The sequence below is a fragment of the Apodemus sylvaticus genome, chromosome 11 (assembly GCF_947179515.1).
Source record: "Apodemus sylvaticus chromosome 11, mApoSyl1.1, whole genome shotgun sequence".
Classification (NCBI taxonomy): domain Eukaryota; kingdom Metazoa; phylum Chordata; class Mammalia; order Rodentia; family Muridae; genus Apodemus; species Apodemus sylvaticus.
The window spans coordinates 13,446,018-13,458,875 of NC_067482.1; the positions used below are offsets into that span (position 1 = coordinate 13,446,018).

Here is a 12,858-nt window from a genome sequence, read left to right on the forward strand (position 1 = left end):
GTAGAAGATTTTTGGAAACTTTTTCAACCTGTGCTTCTCTAAGAATCGCAGATCTCCTTCAGAGTTAAAAGCCCGTCCTGCAGGCGGCTTCCTGTTTCTAGAAAACCTTTCCAGATGGTAGGCTGGGGGGTCAGATGCTCGTAGACCCAGGCTTGGCAACTGCAGTGTCCCTCCAGGAAAGAAAATCACCCTTGGCTGGCCGTTTCCACCCCCGCTTATGGTATCAGAGCCAGTAGACCAGCTTTGATCATCAGTGAAGCCAGGTTCAGATTCTAAGCCACCATAAAACTCTGACTGGCAACCATAAGGCACCAGCCCCAGCTCCAGCCCCAAGCAGGTATGCCACACACCAAGTGAGCTCTCCTGTTGTCTTTTATCCATTTTATGGCAAAGCTACATTTTACTCCATTTCACAAGGACTAGGAAGAACTTGATGAGGATTATTGTTAGGAGCTCTGTGTGTGTGTGTGTGTGTGTGTGTGTGTGTGTGTGTGTGTGAGAGAGAGAGACGTGTGTGAGTGTATGCATGAGTCTGCATATGTTGTATGCACACACATACACACACACAAGTGTGTGGGTGTGCATCTCCATATGCACTCACGGAAATCAGAGAAGGACATTATGTATCCTGTTCTATCACTCCCTACCTTATTAGTTTGATATAGGGTCTTTCACTGAATCTGGAGAAAGGCTGATGGCCAGGATGCCACCGCAATCCCCCTGTTTTCTCCGTACCTCCACAGATCTGGGATTATAAACTCACGAACAACCATGCCTGGCTTTTTTCATGACTGCTAGGGATTTAAATTTCAATCCTTGTGTTTATACACTGAGCACCTTTCCTCACCAAGCCACATCCCCACTCCCCAGTGGCTGTATTTTTTCAACAAGATGCCATCTTTTCTGTACTTTCATTCTGTTTCTTTTTTTGAGACAAGAGCCGGGGCTCACATTGGATATAAACACCTCTTCAGCTGACCTTGAACTTCAGGCTCCCAAATTCTTGACCCACAGATGTAAAGCACTATCACACTTAGTCCATGAAGAGGTAGAGATGGAACTCAGGGCCTCCTTGCTCATGTTCTGTAAGCACCCACTGAGCTACATCCTAGCCCTGTAGGAAGATCTTGTTTGATGAAAATACGGTCCTATCTTAAACTCAAGTTCATGATTCCTTGGTTTTCTCTCCCATATGGTGAGAATAATGTGTTCACTTCTCAAAGACACAATGAGATGACGGGTTTGGAGAGACCAACTGTATGCATGTGATCGCTAGCTTCAAGGAGACCTGGCAGGTCCTGTCTCTGCTCTGGTGAATGAGAGACAGAAGCTGGGAGACAGTCATGGAAAGGCAGCCTCACTTGGAAGAGAGAACAGAAATGGAGCCTTGAGGTGTCTGTCAGCTGCTGTACAAAGGGGACCCGCCTTTCCCAGCTGCCTCACGCTCCACACTCTCCTTGCAATCTCCCCCAAGCAACAAGCGCCTTTTGGGAACCCACAGAAAATTGCGTAGCGAGTGTCAGGTGTCCAGAAGGTCCTTCCTATCTTACTGTCACTCCCTCAGCCCTTGGCCGCACAAGAAGCTAAGACTCAGTGCCTAAAAGTTCATCATCACACCTATCTGACCCATGTACACCAATCTTAAGATCCTCCCCAGGATGGGCTTCGACCTCCCACCCATCTCTCTTTCCAACTAAAGACTGCAGTCCCATGAATAAGAACGTCTGATTTCCAGGCATTCTGAAAATGCACAAGCATTTGAGGGGGTTCATTAAAAACAAAACAAAACAAAACAGGAAAGTCCTATGGCCTCAGAAATAGCTAAAGATACTGCCCAACATTTTTTCTGGATTGTAACACGTGCCTAGAACAATGAAAGCATACACATCCCAAAACATGCACCAAATTGTATTACAGTAGTTACTCTGGAGCTGGGGAAATGGCTCAGTTAGTGAAAAGCATGCCTTAGAATCATGACTGTCTGTATTGATCCCCAGAATACATGCAAAAAATGATAGACATGGTAGAGTGCACTTGGAATCCCAGAGCTAGAGACGGCAGGATCTGGTCAGACAGTCTATTTGATTAGCCACAGGGTAATGAGAAGTCTGTCACAAAGGACATGGGCAGTGCTCCTGAAGATAATAACTGGGCTGTCTACTGGTCTCCACATGCATGTTTATACGCTTGCACATGCAAGTGAACATGTATGCAAGGACACAGAAAACTATAGCATCACTATACCAGTAAGAAGATGGGAGGGAGAGGGTTAGCAATAAGGTAGAACAAAGGGAAGGAACTGAGTGGTAGACAGAGAAAGAAACAAGAAAAGAACCTGACCCTGTCCAGTTATGGAAGTGAGCCAGGAACTGTAAGCCTGATTCTTTTAGACTGGTTCTTATAATCCAGAAATAATTTTTTAAAAGAAATAAAGTTTCCATTTTGCATGAGTCACACAGGCAGGCTGGAGCTGCACTGGGGAACTCCGTGTGAACAAAGGCATGGTAAGGAGGCACTCCCATGCATTTATGAAAGAGTGAGTATTAATACTGCTCCTTTGGAAGAGAGTCGCATCTTTGTGCATCAAAGGCATAATCACGTTTGCACATACTCAGGCCCAGCAATCACCTGTTTATGAATTCAATTAAAATGCTTTGCCACAATTTCCACTGAAGCTGTTTATATCATCGTTATTTATGATGATGGTTAATTAAGAACAAATATTAAACAGTAGAAGGTTGGCTTAGTGAATGACTGAATAGCTAGACAAAGATAATCAGACAATAGCTTTAAAACCATGAGTTGTAGGGGATAACAAACAAGATGGGGAAGACGGCAATGTGGTAGCATGGATCAAGTGATTTTACTTCGGAAAAATAAATGAGTACATGTGTAGACAGACACATATACACAGAAATGAGCTCATAAATTAGGAAGGCAGACACCAAAATACCAAAAGTAGAGGCTTAAGGGAGTGTGAGCTGAAGGATTTTGTTGACTGTTTATCTTACTTTACGTTTTATTGTCTTTATGAAATTAATTTTTTGGAATAAACATAGTTATTGGTACTTAAGGGAAAAAACTTACTAAGTAGAGAGGCTATAATCTACTTCCCCGAGGCACACAGTAGGTGAATAGCTAATCTTTTAATGCTTGGGATACAGCTGAAAATTTCACTGGTGTTGGTTAATACATTTGACTTTTTAGCAGTATCTCTGTAGGCAGTGAAACCCAAGAAAGGATTTCGTTGTTGATAGAGGTTTCAAGCAGGCAAACGTGAAGAGAGGACTTTTTCTTTTACAAGCAGGTTGGCATCACAATGGTTCATAAATCAGTAAGTAAGGTCACGTATTCCCCCCATGAAATGCTACTCTGTAATTATAACCAGCAGTAATAATAATAGCCTTTGAGGGGCACACATGCCAGAGTGTGCTTATGGAAGTCACAGGACAACTTTGTGTAGTGCATTCTTCCCCTTTCCATAAGTTTTAGGGATAGACCTCAGATCACAAGGCTTATGTGACACGCACCTTTACTGACTAAGCCATCTCAGCCTTCCCTGAGAACAGTCTGTCTCCAGGTCCTATACCTGCATTCCTGGTTCTTCAACACAGGAGGTTGGCAAACACAGTGACCTTTAGGCCAAGTTCCTTAAGTGTGCATCCATTGTGACCAAGGGTCATCCCCAGAGGTCAAGACCTCTGCAGAGCATCCATTTCAACCTCTCGTCCCCTAGCCCTGTTCATGAAGTGCACACTGACATCTTTAGCACTGATTACTTGTCTACAGAAATAGAAAACCAAAGCAGGGACCACAGAGCAAGCCCAGCCTTTGATGAGACCTGCTCACGGATGTCCTGGGGGCATCCATGCAGATGCTCAGATCGCAGTTGTGATAAAGGGCGGGTGCAGAATATGGACAGTGTCAGCGGGAGAAGGGAGAAAGAGACAGAAAGACTGATGGCATGTAGTTGAGCTACAATAACTGAGGATAACATGAGCTAGACAGGAAAACAGAGTCACTAATTTGTAACCTATCACTGAAATAGTGTGTGGGATCACGTGTATATTAAGAAAGAACAGGGTCTGTCTGCAAGACAAACTCCGTCTTCTCTGCAGAGTGAGTGCTTCCTCTGGTCTGTAAAATGTCACTCTGAGAAGTTCAAAGAGATGCCATATCATCTCTGGTCTCTGGCCACAGTAGTGGTTCCATGCAAAACATTGCCAGGTACCTTCACTCTTCTGTGCTTCTCCTGTACAGGCACATCCAAAGAAAGAGGGATGGAATGCCACTGTCACCTGACACCTTTCACCTACTTTACTCAAGAAATTCACGTGCTATAAGCACAATGCTGTTCCCTTCCCTTCCCTTTGATATGATAGATTTAGAACATTCCCTTCTTTCTACCCAAGTCCCCGAGACAATAAGGACACAGTGATCTTAGAGGCAAGAGACATAGAAAAAGAAAAGGGGAAGAAAATAGAGATTGCGTAACATTCCTGAGGCTGCACCTAGCCAGAAATTGCTGACAAGGCATACATATCAGAGGCTAATGGGAAGCAGATCGCCTGTAGGCCACTGTTGAGGCATGCCTGAACATTCCTGTCTCTTTCCCCCTCGTGTGATGGCACATTACAGTTTTCTTCCATCAAAAAGTAACCCAGATGCCTTACTATTGTTGTGCAATACGACATGGAGTTCACAAGCATGAGATACAACCTTACTTCAGTAACAAATCCTTACCTGCCACATATGTTTTGAAAACTGTCTTTAAAGATGCCAATGGGTATAAATTCTCATGAGGATAATTATAAAGACAACTATCAAAAGTGACCATGGCTTATAGGCTTAGGGGACACTCTTCCTCCATTGAGAAGAAAAGTCCTTAAGTAAAGGACTTACTGTTTGTCTGGTTAACTGATTTCCTGGTGCCCGGTAAAGTGCTTGATGCTTAGAAGAAACTAGTCAGACATTTGTTGCACGGACAGAAGGTCAATAATGCTGCGTGGTGCAGAAAGTCCTATTCATAGACAGCAACTTTGGTAAACAGGATGCAGAAGATTCACAAAGCTGTACAAGATGGGTGACACCGTGGTGACAGTGCCCCTCTGACCTCCATCTCAGCATGTGCTTTCAGTAACAAAACTGACATGCGCACTCTGAGTCTGCCCCATGTCACACAAGCTGTTGGGGATGCTAGCTTGATAGTGCCTAGCCCTAGTCAGAAATTGCTAAAGAGAGGTCTATCTTGTAGAGAGTTCATACCGTCTTTGTGGAGAAGTCCACTCGGGACACCGTGAGACTAGCATTAACCACAATCACAAGCAGAAGCCAAAACCATTAAATCCCCACAGCTTTGTACCATGCTCCAAAGAGTCAGCCCCTCCCCCAATGACTAGATATGCTACTTAAATCTACTTCCAACAAGTAATCACCATTAGAAGTCCTGTTCAAGCCTACCGCCTTAAAAAATCTCGGCCAGGACAACCTCATATATATGTAAAATTTGGAACTCCTCATCATAAATGCTTTCTTTAAAAATACACTAATTTTGATTGAAATCCAAATAATTTCAGCATCTCATCACTTAATCCAAACACTCCAAGTAAATGAGAAGGGGATTTTAACTCATAAGAAATGGAGAACCTCTCTGCATTACATTTACTTATCCATCAGATATGAGTATATTTTATTTTGAACCAGGCATTAATGTCAAAAAAATGCCTGTTTTTTCATATGAGTCATTTGGTATTCATCTCCCCAGGTTGAACAATAAAAGAGTGATTTCAATAATGTCTGCCTTTTATCACCCACATACTATGTGACAAGCAGAATAGATTTATACTTTTTGAAATTTTCTTACAGGCCTCATCATAATTGTCTGAAGTACATAATATTATCCTCATTATAGAGTTGAGAAGAATGAGCCTCTAAAAGGTTAAATGACTTGCCCAAAGCCATATAGCAGTAAGTGGTAAATGGAGGTTAAAATAATCCCTTCAGTTACAATCCTATAAAATGTCCAGTCTCAGTATCTGAGACCATATAACATTCAAATACAATACATTTTGCAGATGCTTGCTGTTTCAGTTGTGTTCATTGTTATTTTTGTTTTGGGTATCTCTATGTCTTACTCAGGGTTTCTATTCCTGCACAAACATCATGACCAAGAAACAAGTTGGGGAGGTAAGGCTTTATTCAGCTTATACTTCCATGTTGCTGTTCATCACCAAAGTCAGGATGGGAACTCAAGCAGGTCAGGAAGCAGTAGCTGATGCAGAGGCCATGGAGGGATGTTACTGACCTGCTTCCCCTGGCTTGCTCAGCCTACTCTCTTATAGAACCCAAGAATACCAGCCCAGTGATGGCACCACCCACAATGGGCCTTCCCACCCTTGATCACTAATTGAGAAAATGCCTTACAGCTGGATCTCATGGAAGCATTGCCTCACCTGAAGCTCCTTTTCCTGTCATAACTCCAGCTTGTGTCAAGTTGACACACAAAACCAGCAAGTACACTCTATAAGCAACCACTAACCTGCTGTTATTACCAGCTCATTGTAGACAATGGCTATGTAATTTATGTGCATATTCTAGCCAATAGGGAGCAGAAACCACAGCCTCTCATGAAGGAATTACAAATCATTCATGAGGACTTACAAGGCATGTGACTCCATTTCCTAATCATGGCATGTGAATTCAGCCTCTTCATTTTGACAACAAAGATGTGGCGGGCATCTCTATCTCCATTCCACTGAAGCATGGTGTTGAAGCACAGGTACATGACAGAGACAGGATGAAAACCCAGGTCTTTGGTTCCAGACCCTAAACTTACATAACATGTGTACTGCACTTCTTCCAACTCCAGACCTGTAAACCAAAGGTAGCATTGCCCTGTGACTTTGTCTCAGACTTTTCTGCATATCCTAAACTCTAAGTAAACAAGAGAAACATTGATACATGTATTTTAAAAATGGAGGAAATCCCACTCTTTCCTCTTAAAAGTCTATCTTGTTTGAATTTAATCTCAATCAGTAACTGTAGTGCTTTGAACTGACTCCAGGATCCTCTGTGGGTGGAACTGTTTGGGAAGGATTAGAAGGTATGGTCTTGTTGGAACCAGTGTGTCAGGAGAGGTTGCCTTTGAAGTTTCAAATGCTATTCTCAGTATGCTTTCTCTGGCCCCTGCTTGTGGATGGAGATATGAGCTCTCAGGCCCTCCTCCAGCCACTCACCACCATACCTTTGCTCCACCATTATGAACTCTAACCCTTTAAAACCATGAGTCTGATTAAACACTTTATAAATTGCCTTAATCATGGTGTTTTGCAAGAGCAACTAAAAAGTAACTATGACAATGATGCTGGTCTTTTTACTATTCTTTCTTAGGGTATTTTTGGCCTCTGTGGTGTGTGTGTGTGTGTGTCCATTGTTCAAAGGTCTCACCAGGATAAAACAGAGATGACTAACAGAGAAACATGAACATCAAGCAGGAGTAGTCTCAGGGAGTTCAGTCTGGATACAGACTTAGATTTAATACCAGAATTCCAGCATGAGCAAAGGAACCATGATGCTGATAGTGAGAACACAAGAAAGCCAGGGTAATAAAAGCATGCAGGGAGGGGCAAGAACTTATCCATGTGGTGGAAAAGTACCCACACATGGATAAGGCCTGACACCTGGCTGCAATCAGCTAATGAATTGGTTTCTGATCAGTGAGAATGGGTCAGAACAATTCAAGGAGCAAAGATCCAGTCCTGAAACCTGAGGTATATGAACTCAATAAGGGTGCGAGGAGGTGGGAAAGGAGGGATGTTGAACCAGATCTAGCTGGTAGCAAAGGATTCATAAAGGTTATGGTAAAAACCTATGTGCTCCTCACTTCCAGAAGATCCTGCTATACCACTCCTGGGCATATACCCAGAGGATTCCCCACCATGTAGTAAGGATACATGTTCTACTATGTTCATAGCAGCCCTATTTATAATTGCCAGATGCTGGAAAGAACCCAGGTATCCCTCAACAGAAGAGTGGATGCAAAAATGTGGTATATCTACACAATGGAGTACTATTCAGCCATTAGAAACAATGAATTCATGAAATTCTTAGGCAAATGGATGGAGCTAGAGAACACCATACTAAGTGAGGTAACCCAGACTCAAAAGGTGAATCATGGTATGCACTCACTAATAAGTGGATATTAACCTAGAAAACTGGAATACCCAAAACATAATCCACACATCAAATGAGGTACAAGAAGAACGGAGGAGTGGCCCCCTGTTCTGGAAAGACTCAGTGAAGCAGTATTCAGCAAAACCAGAATGGGGAAGTGGGAAGGGGTGGGTGGGAGGACAGGGGGAGAGAAGGGGGCTTACAGGATTTTCAGGGAGTGGGGGGCTAGAAAAGGGGAAATCATTTGAAATGTAAATAAAAATATCGAATTAAAAAAAAAACCTATGTGCTCTTAATTAAAGGATAGGATTGGCTCTGCTTGGTGAGTAAAAGAGACATTCAACACATTACTGGTCTTCAGTTTAGCTTACTATACAAACCGAGTAATGCTGAGCCTTGGTTCAGTCTGTCAATCATCAAATTCCAAAACCAAACTGGAGAAGGCAAGGAAATGAATCTGAGACTGCAAATGTGAGGCAATCTGTCATCCAAAATTACAGCATAATTTTACCTTAATCAGATCTGAAAGAGAACAATACTGATGTATGCCCACATGTGTATAAGGCACAGTGTACGTATCACTCACCTCCCTGGCAGGACTCAGGGCCTTTGTCACTGTCTCACTCACCTGCTCACGGTCTTCTCTGAAGAGCCATGCACATGAGCTACTTGCCTTTGTCCCCTATGTCTTTTACTCTTTCTATATCTAACATGGTGAGCATGAATATTAATAGGGAGATTTGTGTTCATTAGTTTCCTTGGTGGAATGCTCCCTTTCTTTTGGTTTTGATGAGTCAATAAAGTAGAGAACTATCACAGGCACACCATAAATGACTGCCAAGAGAAATCAATCCAGGAAGGCCCGCCGTTATAAAATGGCAGGCTTCTTTTGAAAAGTTTAGCACACGTTGGAAGAACATGGGCTGGATGATAGACATCCAAGGTTAATGGTTAAAAACCAACATTAATGGTACAAGTGTTGAAGGGGGGGAAGAGAGAGAGAGAGACAGAGACAGAGACAGAGACAGAGACAGAGTCAGAGAGACCCAGTGCTAAAAAAGATGACTTGCATAGTCTCAGGGCCAAGATAGAATGTAAAAACTGATCACAATCTACCATTAGTTTTTAAGATCACACCCTCCACCCTCCCCTTCTTTCTCTCCTCTTCTGTTTTTTTTTTCCCTCTTCTTTATTTTATGCATAAAAATGCAACCAGCCTGAACTAAAGCAAATTGGTTTAATTCCCTGGAGGGAGCACGAACAAATTTTCCCAGCAACTTTCTACTATGGGCGTTTGCAAGAGGTTTTGTGGATGGAATGTGAAGCAGGCAGTTATGTAAACCAGTAATCAAGTGAAACATTACCCACTTCAAAATGCCCTAAACCAGTGTTAGCACCACCAATTAAAACAGTAGAGACAGGAAAATGACCAAAAGGAAGGGGGGGGGTGCTGAATGGTGTGTGTGTGTGCATGAGCAGGTGTATGTGTGTGTAAATGAGTGTGTATCTGTTTTGTTGTGTAAGTATGAATGAGTATGTGTATGCCAGTGTGAATGAGTGTGTGTCTGTTTAGTTGTTTGTGTGTATGAATGTGCATATGTTTGTTTGAATGAGTGTGTAACTGTGTATGGTGTGTGTGTGTGTGTTTGTGTACAAATGAGTGTGCATCTGTGTTTGGCTGTGTGTGTATGTATGAATGGGTATCTGTGTTTGGGTGTGTATGTGTATGGGTAAATGAGTATGCATCTCAGTATAAGATGCTATACAAAGGATTTAATAATATTCACACCCTTAATCCTTACCCTGACCTTCTGAGGGGACAGGAAGTTAAATATTCACAGCCAGAGCATAAACCTATACACTTGTAAATGAGTTAGTAACTTTACAAAACTGTTTGTGTTTGTTTGTTTGTTTGTTTGTAGGTGTGGTGGGACAGAGGGAGGAATGTAAGCTAAGGGAAATTGACTTTCTTCTAAGGAAAATGTGTCAATAGAAGTGCTAGCAGGAAGTCTCTTTGATGTAACAGAAGAAAGAAAAGAAATACATTAAATCATTTCATCAAATCGAAATTTCACCTATTGCCCTAAATTGCACAGTCATTTGATACTTGTGAAGGTGTTTATACCTGCCTACTTTGAGTCTGTTCTAAGGTAACAGGTGATCAGAAAATGATAAGCTGTAAACACTAGAGGTTAAGATTTTTGGTTTCTGCTTTGTTTTCTTCCCCCATCTTTTACAGCTGAGATGTTTACAAAACGCTGGCCATCGAAGGACTGTCCAGGAGGCTAAGGCAGGAAGAATGAAATCATGAGGAGGGCTGGGGCTAAACAGTGAGTGAGATCTTGTCTCGAAAATAAATGAGTAAGTAACCCAAATTTAACAACATCAAAATCTTTGTACATTTTTAACTTACATTTATGATTCCAATCACTATTTAAAAAATGGTAAAGCATAAACAAATGAAATTACAGTGTGACTACAGTACAATATTAGGAATCTAGACTAAATCTTAAAGGAGTCAGACACATATAGAAGAGGTTGAGATACAAGTAGCTTCAGCATCTGTCCACATCTTTGGCTCCAGCTTCTGCCTCCCAGGTTCCTACCTTGAACTCCTGCCCTGACTTCCTATGATGATAGACTGTGAGGTCAACGTGTAAGATGAAATGTACCCTTCTCTCCTCAAGTTGCTTTTGGTCATGGTGTTTTATTACATCAATAGAAAACCCTAATCAGGGCAGGGGACAAACCACAGCCAAACCATAGCACACCTATTTGAGTAGTATTATCACAGCTCCTGGTAGACGCTGGTTTATGAAGGATGGGGGCTGTGGAAACTTTCTCAGCTGTAGTCCAGCTAGTGTTTACCTGCACATGAGTGGTGATCTTGGTAGAAACCATCCCCACAGGTAGACACACATTGTCCCTGCTGCATCAACAGGGGAGGCAGGCAAGAAGAACACTCCAGGTCACTGGTGCATGTGGAGCACTGGGGCTGGCAGGCTGGCCACAGACAAGGGAAAGAAAGAAAAGAAAGCAGGTTAGCTGGCCTGGATCACTCCAAGACTGACTCTTTCTCTCATAACCCCAGTCCTGAGGTTCTCGGGTCACAAACACTACAAGAAAAGGGCAAGAAATTCACAACCTTCATTTGCAAAACTAAGAAGTTCATAGCAGGCGTGCAATGCCTTTACAAACATAAATGCTTACGTCCATAATAATCTTACAGAGTAGTATGATGGTTTTTATATGTTCCACCCAGGGAGTGGCAGGATTAGAAGGTGTGGTCCTATTGGGATAGATGTGTCACTGTGGGCATGCACTTTAAGACCCTCATCCTAGCTGCCTGGAAGCCAGTATTCTGCTAGTAGCCTTCAGGTGAAGATGTAGAACTCTCAGCTCCTCCTGCACCATGCCTACCTGGACGCTGCCATGTTCCCACCTTGATGATAATGGACTGAACCTCAGAACCTGTAAGCCATTAAATGTCGTCCTTTATAAGACTTGTATTGGTAATGGTGTTTGTACACAGCAGTAAAACCCTAACTCAGACAAATAGGTATGGTTTTTTTTACAAATGAGAAACCAGCTCCAGAGATTAAATAACCTGTCAAAAGCTATTAGACAACCAGACACTGGCATTTGAAACCAGGCAGTCTGGCTCAAATGTCTTGGCCTTCTCTACTTACCTACTAGTCCTTAATATCTTCACTACCCAACCTGTTTCTGAGAATATCTTCCAGGAAATACTATAAATGTCAGAAGAAAGAGATCTGAAGGTGAAGACTTAGGCTTGCAGTGGCTTCTGGATGCATATTTCTTGCATTGTGGTCCCTCCCATAACAATGCTTTGGCTCAGCTACCATAAATCACATCGATAGTCTCTTTAGCTCTAAGCAACTGTACCTCTGGGTTGCCGTACCTAAACAAAGCCTGCCTGCTTGGTAAAAGCCCAGGCCACAGCTGTGCACACATCGGCCCTCCTGTAGCAGCTTCGTGGGATCCTGGCAGAGGTCACAGTGGTCTGGAGCGTGAGAGCAGGTCAGACAGTCTGGGTGGCAGTGAACTAGAACCAAGAACAAAGACGAGAACTCAGCGAAGCCTGCAGACTCCTGAAGAGTCCCCAGGATACATCCATTACACGGAACAGGAAGGACCGAGAACAATAAAGCCTGGGTACAAAGTGGCCTCATATAGCAACAATATGGATTGATGCGAGATTCCCCAAGTCTGAAATATCATCATCAGCTTTCCTAGTCTCCAACCAAACATGTAAAGGAATGAGCTCCTCGACACTTTGCCTGCTGCTGCGCTGATTGGGGAAAGAGGTGGGATTACCTCCTTGCTACCGGGTTTAGGCAGAGTCAGCCATCCATGGTATCAGAGAAGCGCTTCTGAAGCCTGCCACGCCCAGAGTTCAGAGATAGAGGCTAGAACTTCTAAGGTTAGTTATATCTTTAACGAATAACATCATTTTTCTTTTCTGTTTTTCTTCAAAAATCTTGACTCTCATTCACATTAATTGGGACTATCCCTCATCTGGGGGGGGGGGGAGTGACAGTCGCCAAGGGTCTGTTTTCAGGTTTGAAAGTTTTCAGGGGCCTGATATTTTTAATGCCCCATACATAGCATGCTAAATATGTGTTTGGTAAAGCCCAGGGAGCCACTTTGGCAAAGGTACCATAG

At 42.8% G+C, this 12,858-nt stretch overlaps 1 protein-coding gene across 1 annotated transcript in view; it reads right to left on the minus strand.

Annotated features, from left to right (window-relative positions):
- Positions 1–12,858, minus strand: part of Fras1 (Fraser extracellular matrix complex subunit 1) — a 402,136-nt gene that overhangs the window by 204,781 nt on the left and 184,497 nt on the right. The window contains exons 13-14 of the mRNA XM_052198714.1: positions 12,095–12,238; positions 11,041–11,175 (exon numbers count right to left, since the gene is read on the minus strand). Coding sequence (XP_052054674.1) covers positions 11,041–11,175; positions 12,095–12,238 — 279 coding nt within the window. The remainder of the gene's footprint in view (positions 1–11,040; positions 11,176–12,094; positions 12,239–12,858) is intronic.